This window comes from Eubalaena glacialis, chromosome X (genome assembly GCF_028564815.1).
Source record: "Eubalaena glacialis isolate mEubGla1 chromosome X, mEubGla1.1.hap2.+ XY, whole genome shotgun sequence".
NCBI classification, from domain to species: Eukaryota; Metazoa; Chordata; class Mammalia; order Artiodactyla; family Balaenidae; genus Eubalaena; species Eubalaena glacialis.
The window spans coordinates 35,344,440-35,369,582 of record NC_083736.1 but is presented as its reverse complement, the minus strand read 5'-3'; the positions used below and the strand labels follow the sequence as shown (position 1 = coordinate 35,369,582).

Here is a 25,143-nt window from a genome sequence, read left to right as displayed (position 1 = left end):
AGCCCCGCTTCCAGAAGAAGCGCTGGCACAAAAGGAGGGGTGTGGGTCGGAGCCCCAGCCGCGCCAGCGCTCCGGGGAGGCGGAGGAAGGAGGGCAGGCCCCGGGCGGGCTGGAGGGGGGGAGGGAGGGAGACAGGCGAGAGGAGGAGTTTTCCAGCTTGGCCTCCGCCGGCCGCGCGCAGCCCCTCGGTCGGCTTGGTCTCCTCCCGCCCCCGGGAAGCGCGCCGCGCAGCCGAGCCGAGCGCAGCGCCGGGCGCGCCATGGGGAGCCCCGCACTCCGGCCCGCGCTGCTGCCGCTGCTGCCGCTGCTGCCGCTGCTGCTACGAGTCCCGCCGAGCCGCGGCTTCCCAGGTAGGGTCGGCGGGCCAGCCTCCCCAGCTGGGCTCCAGGACCCTCGGCTCGGTCCGGAGGGTGGTGCGGGGGCGCCCTTTGTTTGCGCGGACTTCGTCTTTCGCCGCCCGGGGGAGCGGGGGACGCGGAGTGGGGCTCGCGTCCGTGCACCAGGAGGGGAGAGCCGACTGCCATCCCGTCGCCGGGCGCCGTGAGCCGGAGGACCCTCTGCGTCTGGGGTTCCAGGGGGACCAATCAAACCCTCGTTGGCGCTGGAGGCGACCAGGAGAAGTTTGGCCGCGGGTTACTTTCTCACCCCGCCGGAGTTTTGCCTCTCACACAGTTGCCTGCGGCCGGGGACCAGGTGGCTGGCAGCTTGTCCAGGAAGGAGCCCCTACCCCCTCCCACTCGAGGCCCCAGGCCACCCCCTGGGGCTGCAGGGCACGAGCCACAGTAGAAAGACTCTCGTGGAAGGCCCGGGCGGAGCCTCTCCCGCATCCCCCAACCCTCCCTGCCGGGGATTCCGAGAAAGTCTGCACCTCTGGGAGAGAGGTGCCAGCTGAGAGCGGTGACATGTGGCAGGCGCTTGGTTAGCCCCAGGGAAAGAGGACTACACACGCGGGCTCTGCTAGACAGGGGGTGTGGCTTCTTGTTGCTGGGGGGCGTGGTCTGTAGCATCTAAGGGGACCCTGGTACTTATTAGGACTCTTCTGGTGTGGACAAAACCTGCTTTGGAGATGCCCTTTAAAAAGCTCCAGCTGACTCCCTCATCCGAGAGTCTTAAGATAGCAAAGAGCTTCGGGGGAGCTGGGTAACATGGATGCACCCCTGTCGCCCCGGAAAGGAGAAGAAATCCATGGGCACATTTTAGTTTAGTGTTAATGGGAAAGTGGGTGACGTGGTGGGCAAATATCTGGCTTTACTTTCAACACTGTGGGCGGTTTAAGTCTGAGGTCTGAGAAACGAACCTACCGAGTTCTGGGTGAAGGATGGAGGGGGAGGGTTCCCAGATAGCACGCTTGGGAGATGTAGGGATGGCTGCTGGAAATTCCTTGCACATCCCCTTATGAATGAATGAATCAAACAAACGTGTAAAGTGATAAACAGGAACATTTGCGTTTTGAACTGTTGTAAGTGTTAAGCTTTTTGGTAGGAACTGATTCAGGGCGAAGTGGAAAGGAGACTTTATCCTCTGTGCCAGGCAAGTGCCAGCCCCCTGTTCCCCGGGCAGGTTAGTGCCCCCACCCCCCACGCAGGAGTCGGGTTAATATGAACCTAGAGGGGAGGGGGAAGCCAGTACTGGACAGGGAGCAGGGGGAGAAGTTGAGAAGCTAGAAGCAGCCTTTCCTGCTGAACTGGGAGGCGTCTCTAAGCCGCCTGTACATCTATCTGGCGGAGCCTTTCTCAGTCAAGGGGCCTCTTCTCTTTTTCCATTTGACCTTCCTCCCCTCCCTCACCCTGCCCTCTGCTCTCCTTCCCTCAGCTTCTACCCTTATACAGCGTAGCTTGCTGCCAGGGCCCAGCCACCCACAGAATCGTGGGTTTCCAGCTTGGGCGCTCACTACTTTTGGGAACCGGCCCTGGCTGGCCCCGCTCCCTCTGGCGCCAGCCTGCAGGCTGCCCCCAAGTTGGCACATCCCAATGGGGTCTTTCAGGAAATGTGCTCTGCTGGGGCTGTTGATTCCAACGGAGGGGATTTCAGTCCAAGCCAGAGGTTTCGGAAGGCTGGGGAGGGGAGACTCTCTAGGCCCGTGGGTCCCGAGGCAAATCATGTCAGCTGAGTTCACCCTAAGGGCTGGGTGACAGAGAGATTTTGAAGATCATTTCAGAGGCAGTATCTTAGCAAGTGGACATTGTGTCTCTGGTAAGAGGCCTGGAATCAGGAACCTCTGAGAGAGGGAGATGGGGATCTAGGGCCCCATCGGCATCTCCCCTCCCCCACTTATATAAACATCTGAGATTTAATAGCAAATCTGTCAGAGAGAGAGAGTAAATCGTTCCCATTCCCACTTCTAGAAGGTCTCTGGAGTTCTTCCATCTTTGAATTTGACGCAGCTTTTCTGGCTCTCTGATTTATTCTTTGCGGCCTAGCAAAGACGCAGTGTCTATAAAAACCCACATGAAATGTATGGAAAATTCATAGCAAAGTTGTCTGTGTTGGATTGCGTTTGTATGCCTATAACATAGGATTCTTAACTCTGTTCTTTGTTTTTGCTTTTATTGAGGTATAATTGACATATAACACATTGGTTTCCCGTGTACAACATAGTGATTCGATATTTGTATACACTGCACAATGATGACCACAATAAGTCTAGTTACTATCGGTCACTGTACATAGTTAACAAAATTCTTTTTTCTTGTGATGACTTTTAAGATCTACTCTCAATACAGTATTATTAACGATAGTTACCATGCTGTACATTACATCCCATGACTTATTTATTTTAAAGCTGGAAGTTTGTACATTTTGATCCCCTTCACCCATTTCGCCCACTCCCCACTCCCCCTCCCCTCTGGCAACCACCAGTCTGTTCTCTGTATCTATGAGCTTAGGTTTTGCTTGTTTGTTTCATTTTTTAGATTCCACAATATATTAAGTGAGATCATATGGTATTTGTCTTTCTCTGACTTATTTCACTTAGCATAATGCCCCCTAGGTCCATCCATGTTGTCACAAATGGCAACGTTCCATTCTTTTTTTTATGGCTGGATAATATTCCATTGTATGTGTATACCACATCTTCTTTATCCATTCATCGGTTCATGGACACTTAGACTGTTTCCATAACTGGGCTCTAGTGAATAATGTTGCAATAAACATGGGGATGCAGATACCTCTTTGAGATCCTGTTTTCATTTCTTTTGGATAAATACCTAGAGGAGGGATTGCTGGATCATATGGTAGCTGTATTTTTAGTTTTTTGAGGAACCTCCATACTGTTTTCCATAGTGGCTGCACCAATTTACATTCCCACCAACAGTGCACAAGGGTTCCCTTTTCTCCACATTCTTGCCAACACTTGTTCTTTCTTGTCTTTCGGATAATAGCCATTCTGACAGGTGTGAGGCGCTGTCTCATTGTGGTTTTGCTTTGCATTTCCGTTTTATTATGTTCTTAAATGAACTCTTTTTATTTATTTATTTTTGGCTGCCTTGGGTCTTCGTTGCTGCGCACGGGCTTTCTCTAGTTGCGGCGAGCGGGGGCTACTCTTCGTTGCGGTGCACAGACTTCTCATTGCAGTGGCTTCTCTTGTTGCGGAGCACAGGCTCTAGGCGTGCAGGCTTCAGTACTTGTGGCACGTGGGCTCAGTAGTTGTGGCTCGCGGGCCGTAGGGTGCAGGCTCAGTAGTTGTGGCACACGGGCTTAGTTGCTCCGCGGCATGTGGGATCTTCCCAGACCAGGACTGGAACCTGTGTCCCCTGCATTGGCAGGCAGATTCTTAACCACTGCGCCACCAGGGAAGCCCTGAACTCTTGAAGCCTCATTTACATCTGAGATTTTGGAGGTTCACTGCACCTCCTTCTGCAAGCAAGGCTGAAGGTGGAGAATGAACGCCATGGCCACTAAGAAAGGCTCCATGAATCTGATGCCTGGAGAAAACTGGTAAAGTAGTGTGGTTTCACCAGCCAGGAAAACCGAGTGGGGTTGGCTAAAAGCCAAACCAGACCACACCAGCCAAAGCAGTCTTTTAAAATGCCACATTTGGAGATAAGTATTAGGAACTGAACACCTGGCTCAGGATATACAATTAAAGTCACATCAGGAGCAGGTTAGGCTAGAAATTTCTATTTGGGTTTAAAACATGTAATCAGCTGACAAAATTCCTCTGCATTAAAAAGGAGAATGCTGGGGAGAGCAGGGCATTTTCAACTGGCATTTTCTTATTGGTAACACTTTCAGTGCGGTATCCTGCTATTACTGTTTCTCATTTCCCAGATTTGTGAGGTGAAAGAGACACCGGAAACCATCGCTAAAGCACCGTCTTCAAACCTTCCTCACACCATAATTGAAATATTGCCCTTTTCTTTTCGGTGATTTCTATAACATTCTCACTTTTAGTCTCTCTTATAACAACTCATTCTACTTTTTCTGGCCAGATACTGCTCTTTTAAGTACAGTTTTACTTCAGTACTGGTTTTTTTTTAACATTTTTATTTTATTTCTAATTTTTAAAATTGAAGTAACTTTAGTACTGTTTTGATCCCATTGCTCTCCTACTCAAAAACATAGAGCAGGACTTCCCTGGTGGTGCAGTGGTTAAGAATCCGCCTGCCAATGCAGGGGACACGGGTTCGAGCCCCGGTCCGGGAAGATCCCACATGCCGCGGAGCAACTAAGCCCGTGCGCCACAGCTACTGAGCCTGCGCTCTAGAGCCCGCGAGCCACAACTGCTGAGCCCGCGTGCTGCAACTACTGAAGCCCACGCTCCTAGAGCCCATGCTCCACAACAAGAGAAGCCCGCGCACCGCAACGAAGAGTAGCCCCCACTCGCTGCAACTAGAGAAAGCCAGTGCTCAGCAACGAAGACCCAACACAGCCAAAAATAAAATAAATAAATAAATAAATTTATAAAAAAACAGGGCAGCAAGTTAACTAGGAAGTTCTCTGATGTTTTCAGGGAACTATACAATTTGCCTGCAGCCTAATTTTCCAGTCCTTCTCTCCTGGCTTCCTAAAGTCTGGCTAAAGTAGACTACCTGTTTTTATAGACCTGGAGTCCCATTTTCCCTCTTTTTGGTGATTACTGCTTTCTGCACCTGGAATGCTTCCCTGCAGCCACATGTCTGTCTAAATTCTGCCCGTCGTCCAGCGACACCCCCCAGTTCGATGAAACTTTTACTTGATCCTTTGATTGGGAAGCTTCTGCCTTCCTTTAAACACCCACGGTGTTTCATATCTCTCTTGTGATATTTATCATACATGCCATACATTACAATGAGCTGTGCATTCCTTTACACTTCTAGATTCTGAGCTCGTGAAGGTAGGGCACTGCTCTGTCTTACCCCTCTGTATTTCCCATGGTGCCTAGCCAAGACCCTGGAGCCAAGTGGATATTTGTACTTATCGAGTTAATAGTTCCCCGCAATTCGGGTGATGGACCATTGGCCAGAGGAGCTGAGAGAAACACGCGTGCAGGTAAACAGGGCTCGTGCCACCATGAACCTACATACACAGGGACGATGCCTTGCTGGCTGTAGAGGTTTGCTTTTAAATCCGTGAACACCCTCCCTTTGAGCAATAACCTTCTCCGCTGGGGGTTGTAAGATGAGAGACACTGCAGCCACAAGCCGGAGTTTGCATTTATTATTTTTGTTGGCCGCTTTGCTAGAGCCCCTTCCAAAGGGGTTGAATGGTTTCCTTAGTCAACGCAAATATGTGTGCTACATCAATTCCCCTTTCAGAGAATGCAACTCAAATGGGTAATTGAAAGTGAAGATTGAGTTTCACGAGAAGAAGGTTGACTTTTGCCAGGTTGTAACATAGTCTGAAATTCTAGCAGCCAAATTACGATCAATACCCAGGTTAAGGATTCATTTCCAAATAGCAGTGTGAATAATCGCCTTGCCTGGGTTCCAGTTCATAGGGAATTTCTCAAGCCAGCCCTTCAGTTCTTTTTTTTTTTTAATTTTTATTGGAGTATGGTTGATTTACAATGTTGTATTAGTCCTCAGTTCTTGATTGTGTGATTTCTTGACTGTCAGCTTTTATTGGCCATTGTTTATGGGGTCTTTTAAGCCTGGATCTTTCTCTTGGATATTTGAATTCTGCCTTCTCTCCTGGAACCTTGGCTCTATCCAGAGACTTTCTTTTTAAAGTGGACATGGAAGGATGGAGTGCACGGGATACTAGGATGAAAAAGGTAGGGAATTCCTTCTGTCAATAGCTTTCTGTCTTGTAGGGAAGTAGACACCAGGTTATCCATGGGGGTAAATATTATAACACAGATGGGTTGACAAGCCCTGGGAAGCATAGAGAGGAGCCACGCAGGAACCCTGGGCCCGGAGATTGCAGAATGATGTTGAGTGATGCTGATGCCAGTGCTAGTGACAACTACAGGCCCAAGGAAGGTTAATGCAGGGTGTCTCTGGGCTTCCTTCTCTAAGAACATTTTGAAATTGGAAACAAAAATCTGTGTGGGTGTTCTTTTTCTGGGGAGAAGGCCCTATCCCAATTCAAAATCACTACTCACCAGATACTTTTGTGAACTCTATGAGAGAATGTGCACTTAATGGGCACAAAAGTCAACATAGAAAGTACGATGAAGTTGCCAGAGTTGGGAAACTTTGAACCAATGATCAGTTGGCCTCCTGAATTATAACCAGCGGTACAATTTCCCATTCTCCTCATTTAAAAATCGACACCAAACAAAACAGTCATAATCATAGGTGGTAATTACCTGCAGGCCTGGGCTGGCAACTTGTACCCCTCACTTAGCACAGTGTCTGGGACTTGGGGCAGGATCTTTAGTGGATATTTGTGGGTTGATTGAATGATTGAGGTAATTGTGACAGGGAATCAACACATTCTATTTCAATATCCCTGCAGGATTTAACCAGAATTTCCAAGCTGCTAATCCCCAAAGAAAAAGAAATGCGAGGTATCAGAGGCAATTTGCAGGACTCTGAGCGAAAGATCCATTTGGACAGGCAACAAGTCGGGGCATAGTTAATTGCTGAGGCGCTTGAATTTCAAATCACCCTAAGACAATATTCTAGGAGACTTAGAAACACCAGGGACTTTGGGGGGAGGGAGCAGGATTTTTCAGATAAAAGATGTAAGGATAAAGCTTGTTTGAGAGAAAAGTCACTGGTAGCTTTGCTAAGCTCCCAAGTTGCCCAGATGATAATTGGTTGCACCTGGGTCTTACGGGCACACTCTAGCCTCAGAAACTTCTGGAGCCGTCATTTCCCAAGCTGAGTGATTCACTGCCCCGTAATCCTTAGCTCATACTGCATGCCTCTTTCTACGTTGTTCTCCAGGGAGAAGATAAATGGGTTTGGACATAGTGGCTTGGATTATCCCAGAGGTTTGGTGTTGTAAATTGAGTATATGGGTTTTAAAGCTTTTTTTTTTTTTTTATGAGTAATAGACAGATCCGAACATAGAATTTGGGGGTGGACTTTCTGCCTTGGCCTTGAAAGATCGTTGCCCTGTTTCTTCTGCCCTGCTCTTACAGTGACCTGTTGTGTGATGGTTTCCATGCTCTTTCCCCTGTCGTCACTGGCTCTTTGCAGCGTCTGCCCAGTTATGGCTGATGAGCATCTATCTCTTCCATACCGAGCGCAGCCCAGGACCCTCTGCTGAATGCCTCTGGCCTGCCACTAGCTGTGTGGGTGGCTGAGCTGATGACCCTACCAGCCCCAGGGATTCGAGAATGTTCCAAAACACTGGTTAAATGAGGGCCACGGGGCGAGCGAGAATTGAGCCGAGCTTTGGCAGGCCCCTGGTGGAGTGGTGAGGAAGCGGTGGCCTGGCCACGTCCCCGGCCTTCTGAGACTCTGCCCCCAGTGTGGCCGTTCCATATAGGAACTCTGACAGACTTGTTGCCACTGACTCAGCATTTGTCACACAAAGGCTCCGGTTCCTTTAAATATCTGAGGTTGAAATCCTGTTTCCACTTCAATTCGAAGTCCGCTTTTCAAAGCAGAGGATCATACTGTTTCACCAGGAGCTACTCACGGACCCGACGGCCTCAGCCACGTGGGCAGGCACTGGGGTCTTGTTCATTCTGTGTCCTTGTGGCCGAGCAGGGAGCCTGGCCCCCGGGGGACTCTCGGTGGGTCTCGGTGAAATCTGCAAGGGGGCACACCTCTGGCCGGGACTGACCTGCTGATTGGGTGTCTCGGGCTCTATCTAGACGCCCACAGGAGTTTCTCATCCACATCCAGGCTCCCCTGCGCGGGCCACCTAATTCATGTGGCATCTCAGCCTGGGAGGGCGCCCGAGACGGAACTCCCCACGTCTCAGTGACGAGTCTCTGCGGTTCAGCAAGTGGAAGGGATTTGTCTGGGGTCACAGCGGGAGTTAGAAGCAGAGCTGGCCTTAGAACTCAGTCCGCCGACTCCAGGATTCCCTTTCCTCCACAGGCAGGGACAGAGTTCAATTTCTGAGCGGCCACTACACATGAGGCACCGGGCCGGGCACCAGGGATAGTTAGGCAAGGATCAGTGGCACCTCGGGCACTCACGGAGCCCTGGTGTCCTGGTGTATTTCCACGTGGTTGTTCACACCGACACTTGGCTGCAATCTCAGAGTCTCACACCCGGGGCTGCTTCGGTGTTCCTCAGGGTTCTGAGAAGCTGCTGCCCCAGAGCTAGCCCTCGCCCCCTCTTGTCGAGGTCCCAAAGGCTCCCTCTCTATGCCACTGGCTTTGAGCACCCCAGCTGATATGTCATGCTGTTTTTAACAGCTTTATTGTGATGTTATTCACGTACCATACCATTTCCCCATTTAAGCCACTTCAGTGACTTGTAGTATATTCACAGAGTTGTGTATCCATCACAGTTTTAGAACATTTTCGTTACCCGCCAAAGAAACTCCACACCCTTTAGCCATCGCTCCCCACCCCCTCTCCGTAGCCCTAGGCAACTGCTGAAGTACTTTCTGTCTCTATAGATTTTCCTGTTTTTAACGTTCCATATAAATGGAATCACACAGTATCCTTTCGTGTCTGGCTTCTTTTGCTTAGCATAATGTTTTTAAGATTGATCCATATTGTAGCAGGTATCAGTACTTGACTCCTTTTTTATGGCTGAATTATATTCCATTGTATGGACAGACCACATTTTATCTGTTCATCAGTTGATGGACATTTGAGTTGTTTCCACTTTTGGGTTATTATGAGTAACGCTGCAGTGAATATTCATATACAAGTTTCTGTGTGGACATATGTTTTCATTTCTCTTGGGTAGATCCTTAGGAGTAGAATGGCTGGGTCATATGGTAACTCTATGTTTAGCCATTTGAGGACCGGCCAGTCTCTTTTCCAAAGTGACTGTACCCTTTTACATTCCCACCAGCAGTGTGTGATGGTTTTGATTTCTCTACATTTTTATCAGCTCTTGAGATTATCTGTCTTTTTGGTTAAGTGATGTCATGAAAGCTCAGTTCATTAACAGCATCCACTCAAGGGTTGAGTGACAAAGCAGTGTCTGTGCTGCCAGCTGTGGCAGCGTATTGGCGAGAGTCATCTAAGGATGCCTGCCACCCTCTCACTGCTGGCTGCAGGGCACGGCTAGTCCATAAGGTGCCTTTGGGTGGATTAGAAAAAGATGCCTTGTCTAGGCACGTGTAATGCGTGGGCACAGGGCTTGGTCAGGGGACAGACTTTGTGCTGAGTAGGAAAAGGATAGAGAGGCAGGCCTAGAACTCAAGATTTAAAGAGTGGAGGGCAGCACGGTGTGAGACCCCGCCTGCTCTTTGGATGGGTGTGATGGTGGGTGCTGTGGTGTAGACAACTCCCTGGACACCCATCTATGCTGCAGTCCTGGGTGTCAGTAGCTCAGCCCCAGGTGGGAAAGAGCTATGGGCGCCATGTGCTTTGACAGCTTGCTTCTATTAAAAAGAAAAACAAAACAAAAAGCTGTGCTTGTGTGTCAGCGGCATCCTCGCGAGCTTGAATCCTTGGGTCACCTGGGAGCCAAGCAAGCAAGTCAGAAGCTCAGGCCCCACCCGAGACCTAGTGAATCAGCATATGCATTTCAACAAGGTCCCGCCGATGACTCTTATACACAGTGAAATTTGAGAAGGACTCGTCCGCTGGGTGAGTTCAGCCCTTTGCCAAGACGGGGTGGCTGGCCTGTTTATAAGGGCCGCCCCTCCTCTTTCCCTTCTTCCCTTGGCTTTGTCCTCATCATGGCATCTTCTAGACTTCCTTTCCTAAGTCCCCGACATTCCTGAGATAAGCGTGTACAGACTTTCGTTTTCTGCTCCCGTTTCTAACTCAAAAACAAACCCAACTCTTTGGGGGGCCCTCGACTTCATCTCCTTTGAAGTCCTCCTGCCTGGAGTGCGGCCAGCAGTAGCAAAGCACATCTTCGGTGATGGGTAACGGGGTCCTCACATGCCTTTGCCCAGCAGCTCAGCTGTAGCTTAGAAATAACTGCAGCTCTTTAAGAAAGGTCACACGAGTGTGATTAGGGCGGTCCCTGCCTCTCTAGCAAAACCCTGTCCTGGGATTGAGAATTTCTGCAACTGACCAACCCTTAAAGACACGGGCTACACATCTTTGTGCCGGAGACCGACGCCGCCGGGCTTAGGGAGAAGGCAGCCCCTTGGAGGATGGGTGAGATTGATACCAATGGGGAAGTCAGGAGAGCACACCCCACCCCTCACGTGAAGCCCCCCAAACCCCCCCGAACTGGGCAAGTCAGGAAGACTGAACTGTTAGCACTAAAAGGGGGGCCCTCCCACCGTTTCAGGGCTTTGAGTGAATAAGTAGTTCCCAGCTCAGCAGTGGTATTGGCTTGGCCCAAAAGTTCGTTCGGGTTTTTCCATAAGATGGTATGGAATAACCCGAACGACCTTTTGGGCCAACCCAATATTTGGATAGGCTGCATCGGGATTACCCAGGGAGTCTGGTGAAATGAGGTTTCCCTGATCCCCCCTCCTCTGTGTGTTTTGCTTTGGCAGACCTGGGGTGGGGAGCGGCAATCTGTGGCAGGGGTCTGCAAACTAAGTCTTGCCAGGCCAGATAGCACCCCAACTCCTGGTTTTGTATGACCAGTGAGCTAAGAATGGTGTTAAAATTTTCAAGTGGTTGAAAAAAATCAAAAGGAGAAGACTACTTCATAACACGTGACAATTATCTGAAGTTTAGATATCAGTGCCACTGGAACCCAGCCACACTCATTTGTTTGGGTGTTGTCTGTGGCTACTTGGTGATAAGTGGCTGAGTGGAGTAGTCGTGACAGAGAACATATGGCCTGCAAAGCTGAAAGTATTTACTCTCTGGCTCTTGACAGAAGAAATTTGCAACCCCTTAATTAGGGCCTTGCTACTTAGAGTATAGACTGAGACCTGCTTGGCCTGGGAGCTCTACAGACATGTAGAAATCAGACCTATGAAATCAGAGCCTCCCTTTAACAAGATCCCTAGGTGTTTGGGGCTCCTGCTCCTTCACCACGAGGCTCAGCTCAGAACTCATCTCGGCCTTAGTCAGGGGGTCTTTTAAGATGCCTAGGCCAGCATGCTATAACTAGCCCTGTACACATTTATCTGACAGATAACTGGGTGTTTCATTCTCTCTGTTTGAGGCTTGGTAACCTCCTGATAGCCTCTAGAAACTGGGACCCCGTTTATTCTCACCAATTCTTGGCCAAGGCCTAGGGTCCTCATCCAAAGCTGTAGGCAGACTGGCCTTGGCTACCTCCTGAGACTTCCTGGACGCTGCATGGGTTTCTGGACCGCAGGCTCGGGGCTCTCCAGACCTGCTGCCCTGCTACAGTCCTGCTATATGGTGTGGCCTGAAGCCCTTCACTGCCCCTTACCCCGATCGCTGCTGAGGCCTTGACTTGGCTATCTGTCTCTTGCTGGTGGCTGTTCCTTCAGGAGCCTGTGATCTTTCTGCTGGTCAGGACCATCCCTAGTAGAACATTTTCCCAAAGTGGCTTCCTTGAAGCGCTGCTTCCCAGAGAGATTCATAGATGTTCTATGGGCAGCAGAATGCGTGGTAAATAAGTTCCGTAGGTTTCTTTACTGCAGGACGGCTCAGGGTCATCGATATGCTAACGTAATTGTTCCCCTCCGGGAGAGAGCGAATAGCAAGGACCACAGAATCTCAAAGTGTGGTCCTCAGACCACCAGCAACAGCAGTACCTACAAACTTAATAGATGCATAAATTCTCATGCCCCACCCCAGAGCTGTTGAATCAGAAGCTGGGCCTGGGGGAAGGTAGGCCAGCAACCGTGTTGTAACAAACTCTCTAGGTGCTTCTGAGGCCCGCTCGAGTGTGAGAACCACTGGTGTGGACATTTCCAAGTTATTTTCTCACAGCATCTTAATAGACTAGTGTTTCTTATTTGTTGTTTTTAAAGGGAACTGTGTTTTGGGTTTCAGGACAGGACCTTTGGGAAGATGACATTGAATTGCCTGAAGCATTTACTGGTGGCAGTGAGCACTGCAGGCTAAAGAGGGGAAAGAATGAAAAAAAAATCTTTGGGTAACACCATCTGTCCCACTTCTGGCCTGCTAGGCAGTTGTGTGCCTACTTGGTTAAAAGAAGTTTCCTCCAGTTGAAAGCTACCAGCGTTTGGCTGTTGTAAACGTTGTGTTCTTTGCAACGTTTTTGTGTATTAAAATGTGAAGAAAGCAGGGAACAGCCATTGGGATGTATTTCTCTCCTCCTCTAAACATTGTCTCCTTTCAGAATACTCTTCTTTCCTCTTCTGCAGAATTTCCTCGTGCAAATCCCAAACCCATCTTTCCAGGTCAGTCAGGTCCAAGTGGCTTTTGCTGGTGCCCTTGCCCACAGTGAGTGGCCCTCTTTCTGTCCATGGAAAGTCTCAGGAAGCTTTCAGATCTGAGGAGGTGGTTTGTCCCCAGACAGAGCCTCTTAGCCCAGGGTAGCTGTGCGTTCCTTCTCAGAGCTCAGCTCCCTCCCTTTCATTCTAGAACTTTCTCCTTTGCTATCAGGGCCAGTGGTGTCACAGCCTTGGACCTGCAGGTGAACGCTTTTCATTTCTTTGCTGTCAGAGAGTTTGTAAATGCTGTGCTGTCACTTAGTTTGAAAATCCCAGTGACAGTGAGGCTCGAGCTTGAAGGTGAGAGGAATCCCCCGAGTTCTCTTGCCCAGATCTTTTCTCTGTCTTTGTTTAAATGGAGGCGAGGCCTCAGGACCTCACGAGCTGATGTGGATGGGCAGGTTCTTGATGTGGTTCCACCTTCTGAACAGAATTGTAAAGAAGCAGAATGACATCATTTGCCAGGAAACAGAGGTGATTTGATGGCCCCCCAATGTGATTATGGAGCAAGAGAGAGCTCGAATCCAGCTCAGAGTCTCCCTCAGCCAGTGCCTCGATCAGGAACCTTCTGCTGAAGGCCTCGCTGCAGCCTCCCTGCCTTCTTGGATTTTGACTGTGTCTCAGTTGACCTCTGTGGAGGACAGTTGAGCCTTTGGAAGACCATACGCTGTTGCTTTTGTTCCGCTGTCTGGTTTTACTTTAAAGGCTAGATCTTTTTTGGTTCTGGCTGTGTTGAATGCCAACAGTCAGCATCCAGGGCTTCGGGAATGCCCTTGGTGGGAACCGGAGTTGGCATTTGTTGAGGGCCTTTGCTTTGTGCCCATCTCCACAGAGTTAGGTGCCTGACTTTTTCCTGTTTTGCCTCTTTTCCAGCTTTAGACAATGAGCCGAAAATTAAATAATAGAAGGAGACTAAACTGGGGAAAAAAAAAATTTCCCTTGGACAAGGGTAATGCCTTCATTTATAAAAGTTATCCTTTTAACTTTCTTTTTGTTAGCTGTGTAAAATATGACCAAAATTAAAATTGCACAAGCCACATGCTGTTTTAATTGTCTCTGCTAATTCAAGGCGGAGGGCCTGGGGACGGTGGGTACCATCAACTCTGCCTAAAGTTGTCCCTATGGGGTCTTGTGCAAAAGAGCTTGAATGGAGGATGGAACATTCTCTCAGGTGAAGCAGCTGTAGAAGCAAGGACATCTCTGAGACCTCATGCCTGGCGGGGGTCACTCTCTTACCAGCCCCCCACCTTACCACTATTATTTTCTTTTCCTGGATGAAATAAAGTTAAAAGTGGAAGAGTAGCCTTAATGGGGAAAGAAATTACATAAAGCTGAGGTTTGGATGCAAAAGAGGGAGGAAGAGTCCCCAGTAGGATGGAGCCACGGTTGCCCAGCAAGCGGTACGTTTATTGAGTTTCCTCCCTTCCCTGCCTCTCTTCCCCAGTCTGTCATTGTGATTGTGCCTCCCGGGATGCCTCCCAAATGAACCACCTGCACCTTATCTTAGAGTCTTCTGGGGGCATTCACACAAATAATGGCTCAGCTGGAACTTAACCCAAGATTCAAAGTTCTTTCTACTGCTGAATTGATGCCTGCTGAATAGAGCTGTCTAGGTTAGGAAGCGAACTGTAAGGCAGACTTCTACAAGGAAGCTTGAGGAGTGTTTCAGTTAGCTATTGCTGTGTAAGAAACCATCCTAAAACTTAGTGGCCTAAAACAGCAACCACCATTTATTTGTTCATGGTTCTGCAGTTTGGGCAGGGCTCAGTGGGGATGGTTTATCTCTGCTTAATGTGATGTTGGCCGGGCCAGCTCATATGGGGCTGGTGCATCCAAGATGGCTCCCCTCCCATGTCTGGCACTTCATCTGGGATGACTGGAATGGCTGGGACGGCTGGTCCTCTCTCTCTACCTCTTTACAGTCTCCTATTCTCTATGTTCTCTCTCTCTCTCTCTCCCCCCCACCACAGTTGCCTTTCTCCCCAGCAGAGTAAATGGACTTTTTAACATGCAGATGGCTTCCCAGGGGATGAAAGCCAAAGCTACCAGGCCACTTAAGGCCTAGGCACATCACTCCTGTCACATTCTATTCATCAAAGCAAATTGCAAAGCACACCTGCTTTCAGAGTGGTGGTGGTAGTGGATAGATTCCACCTCTTAAGATGGGAAGAGTGGTATACATGTGCAGGATGGGAGGAATTGTTGGTGGCCAACTTTGCAAGCAATCCACTACAGAGCTGGTTTGGAAGAGTGTATTGGAAATGTGAGCTTAATTTCCCAGGATGTTTCCTGGGAGCATTCTGGTTAATTGCTGGACCCCAGGTTAGCTATCCAAATGTATTAGGCTGTTTAGCTACAGAATGTGGCATGCCCAGATTCATTGCAAGTCCATAGAACTGAGTAAATGTGTAGTCCTGGGAACATCCAAGGTTCATTTCCCAATGCTGACTGGTACTGGCATCTCCTTCTTTCTTTACTCCCTGGTACTTCTCTCTCTTATTTTCATCAAAGGCACACCTTATTAAAGAAGAGGTAACTCAAAATAGATCATAGATTTAAATATAACACTACAGCTATAAAACTTCTTGATGATAATATGGGAGAAAATCTTTACAAGCTTGAGTTAGACAAGGCTTTCTTAATTATGACACCAAAAGCATGAGCTATAAAAAGTAAAAAAAAAAAAAATATGTACTTCATCCAAATTTAAAACTTCTGTTCTTTGATAGACAAAGTTAAGAGAATGAAAAGACAAGCCACAGACTGGAGAAAATATTTGCAAAGACATATCTGATAAAGAATTTTTATCCAGAATATATAAAGAGCTCTCTAAACTCAATAAGAAAACAGGTAACCCAGTTTAAAGAGTGGGGGAAATATTTTAACAGACACTTCACCAAAGAAGATATATGAAAAGATGCTCAACATCATTATTCACCTACTAGCTGGATAAACTTGACCAACCCGGTTCCTGCTTTTATCTGCCAAATGTGAACAATGCCACCTGCTCTCCTAGGGGAGTGATCTGTAATGCACTGTGCAAATATAAGTTATGGTTAGAACTCCGAAAAAACAACTTGCACACATTTCTGTTCCTTGTAGAGGGCTGACTAGCCATTTTCTCTCTCTCCCTCACTGGACTTTATGTGACAGACACCCACAAATTGCTGACCATGACTGTTAGGTAACCACTGGCCACTAGCAATTTGAGGCAGGTCATTTACTGTAAGCTCAAGTGGACGTGGGTGTCTCCCACCATGCTTTTCCAAGCCAGCCTGGTTTTTAGGTCTCCCTAAAAAAGTCTCCCACTACCTACTTTTTTCTGCCCTCAAGTGTCCTTATGTCCTTTCATTTCAAGGAACTTGCATCATTTGTGCCCCTTAACAAAGGGCTTTAGTTGTTCCTTGGCACTATCAATACCTAAGAGATTTACTTTGACCTTAATTTTTTCTTTGAATTCATTTGTAATCTGAAATGGATTATTTTATATTTTCATATATTATTTTTTCTCCAGGACCTAATGTTAAATTCAATGCTGAATGCTTAATAAGGACACTGATTACATAAGGAGTAAGTAACAGAATATTTTTCATCTAGTTTCTAAATGTGGATAAAGAAGCTTGGATGAAGAGCTGCAGTATCAAAAATAATTTTCCATTTCTATGAATCCCAAAGGCCCCCTTCATGCATTTAACATTCCTGAAATTCCTAAAATGAAAAAAAAAAAAACAGTGAGAGGACTACACAGGTTTGGTTTTGTTTTGTTTAAATTTATTTATTTATTTATTTGGCTGCGCCGGGTCTCAGTTGCGGCACGCGGGATCTTCGTTGCCGTGTATAGGATCTTCTCTGTGGCGTGTGGGATCTTTAGTTGCAGCATGCAGGATCTTTAGTTGCGGCATGCAGGACTGGATCTAGTTCCCAGACCAGGGATCAAACCCGGGACCCCTGCATTGGGAGCGTGGAGTCTTAGCCACTGAACCACCAGGGAAGTCCCTACACAGGTTTTTTTTTTTTAAAAACAAAAAACAGCTTTATTGAGGTATACTTGACATATAATAAGCTCCATTGAATTCACTTTGCACATTTTTCAAAAATTAATTGGCAGGTTTTTTGCTGATTTGTTTGTTCTTTATTCTGGTCCATTGATCTGTGTGCCTATTCCTTCAGCAATACCACGTTATTTTGATTACTGTAGCTTCGTAAATAGTCTTAAAATTGGGTAGTGTGCTTCTTCCAGCTTTATTCTTCTTTTTCAAAATTGTTTTGGTTAAAAATTCCATATAAACTTTAGAATAAGCTTGTCTACATCTACCCAAAAAGCCCACTGGGATTCTGATTGGAATTATGTTAAATCTATTAATCAGTTTGGGGAGATATAACATCCTTACTATTTTGAATCTTCTAATCCACCAACACGGTTATCTCTCCATTTATATAGATCATTTTTTATTTCTTTCATCAGCATTTTGAGATTTTTTGTATACAGGTCTGGTATATGCTTTTTTAGATTTATACAGTCATCCTTTGGTATCTGCGAGGGATTAGTTTCCAGAACCTGCCGCTGATACCAAAATCTGTGGATGCTCAGGTCCCATAGTAGGCCCTCCGTATCCGCAGAATCCGTATCCATGGATTCAACCAACCACAGTTCAGAAACATAGTACATGATATGGAGTTGGTTGAATCAGCCAATGTGGAACCTACAGATATGGAGGGCCGACCATATATTTATTGAAAACAATCTGCATAAGTGGACCCACACAGTTCAAACCCATGTTGTTTAAGAGTCAACTATACTTAAGTATTTTGTTTTCTGGAGCTATTGGAAATGATATTTTTAAAAAATTCATTTTCTAACTATTCTTTGTTAGTATATAGAAATACAAGTGATTTTTGTGTTTTGACTTTGTATACTGCAACCTTGCTAACCTCAGGAGTTATTTCATAGATTCTTTAGGATTTTCTTTATAAATAACCATGCCACCTGTGAATAGGGACACGTTTACTTCTTCCTTTCCAATCTATGTGCCTTTCTTCCTTCCTTCCTTCCTTCCTTCCTTCCTTCCTTCCTTCCTTCCTTCCTCCCTCCCTCCCTCCCTCCCTCCCTCCCTCCCTCCCTTCCTCTTGTTGCACTGGCTAGGACAACCAGTATAATGTTAAATAAGAGTGGTGAGAGTGGATTATTATTTGCATTTATTTTTGCATTATTCCCAATCACAGGGGGAAAGCACTCAATCTTTCATCATGAAGTATAATGTTAATTGTAGGCTTTTTGTAGATTTTCTTCATCAGGTTGAGGAAGTTCTCATCTCTTCCTGGTTTGCTGGGAGTTTTTGTCACGATGTTAAAATTTGACAAATGTTTCTTCTGTGTCAATTATATGATCATGTGAATTTTCTTCTTTAGTCTGTTAATGTGGTAGATTACATTGATTGATTTCTTTTATTGATTGATTTTTTAAAATATTAAGCCAGCCTTATGTTCACAGTGTATATGACACTTGATGTTGGTATATTATTCTTTTTATGTACTGCTGAGTTTTATCTGGTAATATTCCATTGGGGACTTTTGTATCTATGATGATGACAGATATTGTCCTGTAGTTTTATTTTCTTGTAATTTCTTTATCTGGTTTTGGCATCAGAGTAATGCTGGCCTTGTAAAATGAATTTGGACATGTTTTCTCCTCTTCTACTTTCTGGAAGAGATTCTGCAGAATTGGTGTTATTTCTTCTATACATGTTTGGTAGAATTCACCAGTGAAATCATCTGGACCTGGAGATTTTAACTACAAATTTACTTTCTTTAATATTTTGGAGACTATTCAGGTTATTGATTTCATCCCGGGTGATTCGTGGTAGTTGGTGATTTCCGAGGAATTGGTCCACTTCATCTAAGTTGTCAAAGTTATGTGTAGAGTTGTACATAGTATCTGAAGTGATATCCCCTGCTTTATTCCTGATATAGGTAATTCCTTTCTTTCTTTTTCTTTGTCAGTCTTGCTAGAGTTGTATCAATTATATGAATATTTTCAAAGGACCAACTTCTGGTTTGATTGATTTTTCTCTATTGTGTTCATTGATTTCTGCTTTTACCTTTATTATTTCCTTCTTCCTTTGTCTTTATTTTGTTCTTTTTAATCTAATTTGTTAAGGTGGAAGCTGCGATTATTGTTTTGAGACCTTTCCTTTTTTCTAATATGAGTGTCTAATGCTATAAATTTCCCTCTAAGTACCGCTTTAGCTGCATCCTGCTGCACTCTTTCATCTCTCCTTCTTGAACTCTGATGCCTTGAATGTTAGACCTTTTGATCTTGTCCTACAGTCCCCTGAACAATAGAGAAAAAAGCTTGAGAAAAATAAACCAAGCAAGGGGAAGACAGAGAAGGGCAAAAAGCCATGGGTGATCTCCCCACCCTCTTGAGACCACAGCTTCTCCAATAAGAAAAGTTCCCCTTACCCAGAGTCTTAGGTGCCTGCAGGCCCATGTTGCTACTGCTATAGCTGCCCATTGCCACCACAAGATTACCTGGGGACTGGGACACAAGAAAACAAAGACAGCAAACAAGCAAACACTGGAGAATTTTCCCCACTTTCTCTGAGCATTAGGAATCCTCTTTCCCACTCTTTGAACCAGAGATAGAGAGATTCTTTTGGAACTCTCTCAGCATCCAGTGTCCACTTCTGTATTTGGGCTGACTTGAGTTCTTCCCAGGGGAACATCACCACCAATTCAGTGGTACTTCAAATTCTGCCTTCTTCTCCAGTCTGCCTGCTAATGTTTACTTTTCAGAGTCCTCAGATAGCTGTTCAATGCACTTTGTTCAGGTTTTTTAGTTGCATTTGGTAGGAAGGACGAGGTGGAGTGTGATTACTCCATCTTACCTGGAATTGGAATCTTGTGACCTGTTTTTCTAAAGTTACATGATCATTTTCATGGTGGTCAAATAGATGATTTCCTTCCTTCTTTCTCTCTCTCTTTTGTTTCTTCTTTTCTTTCTTTCCTACATTTTCTTGACTGTGGTACCAAGTAGATTATTAGACTGTGATAAATAACTTTTGACTTGACTTTGTTGCAGATGGTGAAAATTCTTTTGCATGAGGTTTTATAAATATTATGAATTAGAGAAATGATTGGAATGCTTATCACTGGAAAACACTTTCTGCTTTCCAAAGATATATCTACCAGGATGAGAGAAGAAAAGAATCATAATTTAAAAAGTGGAGAATACTGATGTTATGGAGTCACACTGAAAGTGCAAAAGGATCATGTATCTGTATCTGACACAGGTATAAGTTACTTTTGTTCCTTTAAGCAAACCCAGTTCCATCCAAAGCCTTTTTCTCATGAGGTAATGCCAACAAATGTATGTTAATAATTAAAGGAACATAACCATGCAGAATGATTATGCATCAAATGGTATGTGTCCTTCTTTTGCTTTATTATATAGTTCATCTGAGCAGTGATTGAACAATCCTGCCTTCAGTCTGAGAAATGGAAATTGTGGAATTGGGAGAGAGTCAGTAAAACATAATCTTTCATGCAGATGAGGCTTTTGGTAAACTTTTCAATTAATTGCTTTTCTTTGGGCACTAGTATTGGTAAGCAGCTTTAAAACACAACTGAAAGTATAGACACTTATCTATAAGAGTGAAGTATGAGGAAGTGTGTGGCTTCTCTGTGCAGGTCATGTACGAGGTGGCCCTAGCACAGTAATTAGCTCAGCTTCCTACACCACCCAAGCTATTTCTAATCACAGATGAACCAGTCACACGTCCTTATTTTGAGCAGACGTCTGAAAATGACTGCAGCATAATTCCTCAGTGATAGCTGAGGTTCAGAAAACAACATTAGTGTTAACATCCAAGTTCTGTTGAAAATATCCACAAAGCCAAATCCCCCAATTTAATAGGCTCTTTTGAAGTCTTGTCTTGTGAACCAACAATGTTGACATGTGATTCATCATTAGCTTAGAAAAACACTTTCGGAATATAAATCAGGCTTAAAGTCTAAGATGGAATGATGCTTCTTTCAACTAGAGCATCCAACCCTGGTATCTGAGACCCTTTCTCCTTTTCTCCAGCAACTGTCATTTATCAGTCCCATCTCCCTCCTCACCTGTACCCTTTTGCCCACACTATTTTTTTTTCTTTTTTAAAATTTATTTATTTTTGACTGCATTGGGTCTTCATTGCTGCACGTGGGCTTTCTCTAGTTGCGGCGAGCGGGGGCTCCTCTTCGTTGCGGTGCGTGGGCTTCTCACTGTGGTGGCTTCTCTTGTTGCAGAGCATGGGCTCTAGGCACGCAGGCTTCAGTAGTGTGGCATGCGGGCTCAGTAGTTGTGGCGCATGGGCTTAGGTGCTCCGCGGCATGTGGGATCTTCCCGGACCAGGGCTCAAACCCATGTCCCCTGCATTGGCAGGCGGATTCTTAACCACTGTGCCACCAGGGAAGTCCTACCCACACTCTTGAAATCAAGTCTTTCCCTCTGATACAATGCCTGTGTCTTACTTTGAAAATCTTCAATAGAACGCACCAACCCCACGTTTAAACAGGAAGAACCCAAAGCTCTGAGAGGTGGTGGGGCTGGCCACAGGCACACAGCTGGGTGGTAGCAGAGGTGGATGAGGCTTCCTAGCATCCCACTCCATTGTTTTACTCCAAGTCTTCTAGAAAGGCACTGTGCTGTTCGCAGAACCTCACCTCTGAAGACACCACATTGGATTTTTAATCCACTCACAACCAAGGATACCACACTGAGTTTTTCATCTGCTCTCAACCTTCTTTCCACACTTTTCCGTTTTTTCTTTTTTCTTTCTTGGCTGTGCCACATGGCTTGCAGGATCTTTTTTTTTTTTAATTAATTAATTAATTAGTTTTTGGCTGTGTCGGGTCTTCGTTGCTGCGTGCAGGCTTTCTCTAGTTGTGGCGAGCGGGGGCTACTCTGTTGCGGTGCGTGGGCTTCTCATTGCAGTGGCTTTTCTTGTTGCGGAGCACAGGCTCTAGGTGCGCGGGCTTCAGTAGTTGTGGCATGTGGGCTCAGTATTTGTGGCTCATGGGCTCTAGAGCGCAGGCTCAGTAGTTGTGGCACACGGGCCTAGTTGCTCCACGGCATGTGGGATCTTCCCGGACCAGGGCTCGAACCTGTGTCCCCTGCATTGGCAGGCGGATTCTTAACCCCTGTGCCACCAGGGAAGTCAGGCTCGCAGAATCTTAGTTCCCTGACCAGGGATCAAACCCGTGCCCTCTGCAGTGGAAGTGCGGAGTCCTAACCACTGGACCGCCAAGGAAGTCCCTCTTTCCGCACTTTTTTTTTTAAAATTTATTTTATTTATTTATTTATTTTTCTTTTTCTTCTTTGGCTGTGTTGGGTCTTCGTTTCTGTGCGAGGGCTTTCTCTAGTTGCGGCGAGCGGGGGCCACTCTTCATCGCGGTGCGCGGGCCTCTCACTGTCGCAGCCTCTCTTGTTGCGGAGCACAGGTTCCAGACGCGCAGGCTCAGTAGTTGTGGCTCACGGGCCCAGTTGCTCCGCGGCATGTGGGATCTTCCCAGACCAGGGCTCGAACCCGTGTCCCCTGCTTTGGTAGGCAGACTCTCAACCACTGCGCCACCAGGGAAGCCCCCGCACTTTTTAAGTATATGAAAGGAAGTCACCTTGTGATGCTGTCAGAAGTTAGGACAGTGGCGTGATCCTGGTCATAATCCATTCCTTGATCTGAGCGCTTTGACCTGGGTGTGTTCAGTTTGGGACAAGTCATTGAACTATGCACTTTTCTTTAAATAAAACATTTATAAAAAGTCTACAGAATAGGGATGACTGGTGGTGGACAGGTTGGGAAAAGCATAAGAGGAGACCAGCAGCATAGGGCACGAGCCCTGATTTTGTGCCTGGGCTTCCAAACTTAATATTCTACTAATACCCTTCATTGTACAACAAGTCACCTCTCTCATCCATCTTAAAAATTCATTTTCCTCTTAAAGCCCTTTTATCCTGTTCTCCAGGGTACTTTTGCTTCCTGGCGCCTGCCTAATCTTTGTACCATCAGCACTGCTGAATCCTACTTAAAAAGAGGCATTGGCTGTAGCCAAAAATCAGACCGATAATCATGCAGGGATCTTCGCCCCATCCTGGGGTTCTCGCTTGTTTAATATTTGCTGTGCACGCTTCTAACAAGCCAGGACACATCTGGATTTGTAGTTTTCCTGCACATCTGTGCTCTGAGGCTCTAACAATATAATATGTGTGAGAGGCTGTAGCTTATTTTTTAAATGGCAGCGCTGAGACCTCTTGTTTCTCTGCTTTTACTTTGGCTCTGAGATATAGGAAATGCTTACTTGTTGAGGCTTCTGTCTCTCTCCCTTCCCCACTTTTCTTTTACAGCAGCAGAAGGGGCAGGAGCCCAAGTGTGTAACCAATCGTGGATTGAAAGCCATAGATCCATCCCTCCTCCCCAGAGCTGATGGAATGATCTTTTGTAGGTGTTCAGCACTCTGCCTTTTAGTATTCCTCTCTCTTATGTTTAGAGTCTTTTTTTGTCCCTTCCTCCATCTTTCTGCCCATCCCTCCCTCCCCAAAGGTTGTTCTTCAGTGACATAGGCTGATCCGGGGATCTGTGTGGGAGACATCATTGCTGCGCGCGGGCTTTCTCTAGTTGCGGCGAGTGGGGGCTACTCTTCATTGTGGTGCGCGGGCTTCTCAATGCGGTGGCTTCTCTTGTTGCAGAGCACAGGCTCTAGGCGCGCGGGCTTCAGTAGTTGTGGCACGTGGGCTCAGTAGTTGTGGCTTACGGGCTGAGTAGTTGTGGCTCGCGGGCTCTAGAGCGCAGGCTCAATAGTTGTGGCGCAGTAGTTGTATCAGAGGAGACATTCTCTTGAGTAAACGAAGGAAATGAGGCTAACCAAACCTGATTCCAAAGTATCACCATTTAAAAGAATTTAAGAAGATACATGCACCCCAGTGTTCATAGCAGCAGTATTTGCAGTAGCCAAGACGTGGAAGCAATCTAAGTGTCCATCAACAGAGGAGTGGTTAAAGAAGATGTGGTACATATATACAGTGGAATATTACTCAGCCATAAAAAAGAAGGAAATAATGCCATTTGCAGCAACATGGATGGACCTAGAGATTATCATGCTAAGTGAAGTAATACAGACAAAGACAAATATCATATGGTATCACTTATATGTGGAATCTAAAAAAAAGATACAAATGTACTTACTTACAAAACAGAAATAGACCCACAGGCATAGAAAACAAACATATGGTTACCAAAGAGGAAAGGGGAGGGGAGGGATGAATTAGGAGTTTGGGATTAACAGATACAAACTATTATATATAAAATAGATAAACAACAAGGACCTACTGTATTATAGCACTCAATATTTTGTAATAACCTATAAGGGAAAAGAATCTGGAAAAGAAAAAAATATGTATGTTTGTGTGTGTATATATATACACACACACATATATATATATTATATAACTGAACCACTGTGCTGTACATCTGAAACTAACACAATGTTGTAAATCAACTATATTTCAATAAAAAAAAAAAAAAAAAAAAACCCCAAAAAATTCTTCCTATTTTTCTGTTTAGTAATATGTTCTAAAATAAAGCCTAGGGTGGAATTGAAATTTTTCATGCCTATAGTTTCCACACTCCATATTTCTACCTGTTTGAAAATTGCCCATCCTTAGTCTTTGATACTTCTTTGGTTTTCTTTGATATTTCCGTGATTGTGAGCGATAATTCCAGTCTGTCCACTACATTCTTTCAGGCCCTGAGATGTAGTTTCCCTGGATCGGGACATTTGAGCTCAGGTAAAGCACCAGCTGGGGTCTCACTGCTCTTGTTTCAAGGCCCTCGTCCTAATGTGTGGCTTTTCCTAGTCTGGTGATGGTTCATCTGCGTAGAGGTGACAGATGCGCAGCAGGAGTTGAGAATATCTGGTTTTAGTCTGCTAATCAGTTCATGTTTCCACCGCTTCTCAAGTAGTGTCAAATTCATCTTGATATTCTCATCACTTTAAAACTCCTCATTTGCACGAAAATATATGGAATCTGGGCAGTTTGTGTCCTAACAGGATGAACAAGATGTTGCCCTGGTCTCGTGACTCATTCAGCAATTCTGTCACATGACTGTGGGAATAGCAGGAGATGTGGGAAGCTGCCAGATTCCTTGGAGGCGTGACTGCGTTTAGGGCCGGGGTCCTGAGAGCCGCCTCAGCATCAGCAGAGGGTCCGGACCACCCACCTGGGCTCTGGGCTTGCTTGCTCTCTGCCTCACTCCCAAACTAATCCCCTTCCTGCCTTCCATTCTTGATACTCTCTAGTTCTTTTCTCTA

At 46.0% G+C, this 25,143-nt stretch overlaps 1 protein-coding gene across 2 annotated transcripts in view; it reads left to right on the top strand.

Moving 5' to 3' along the window:
* Positions 1–218: 218 nt before the first annotated feature.
* The window catches only part of SRPX (sushi repeat containing protein X-linked), a 105,356-nt gene continuing 80,431 nt past the window's right edge, over positions 219–25,143 (top strand). For both annotated transcript variants that reach the window (XM_061178000.1, XM_061177999.1), the window contains exon 1: positions 219–350. In XM_061178000.1, coding sequence (XP_061033983.1) covers positions 260–350 — 91 coding nt within the window. In that variant the 5' untranslated portion in view covers positions 219–259. The remainder of the gene's footprint in view (positions 351–25,143) is intronic.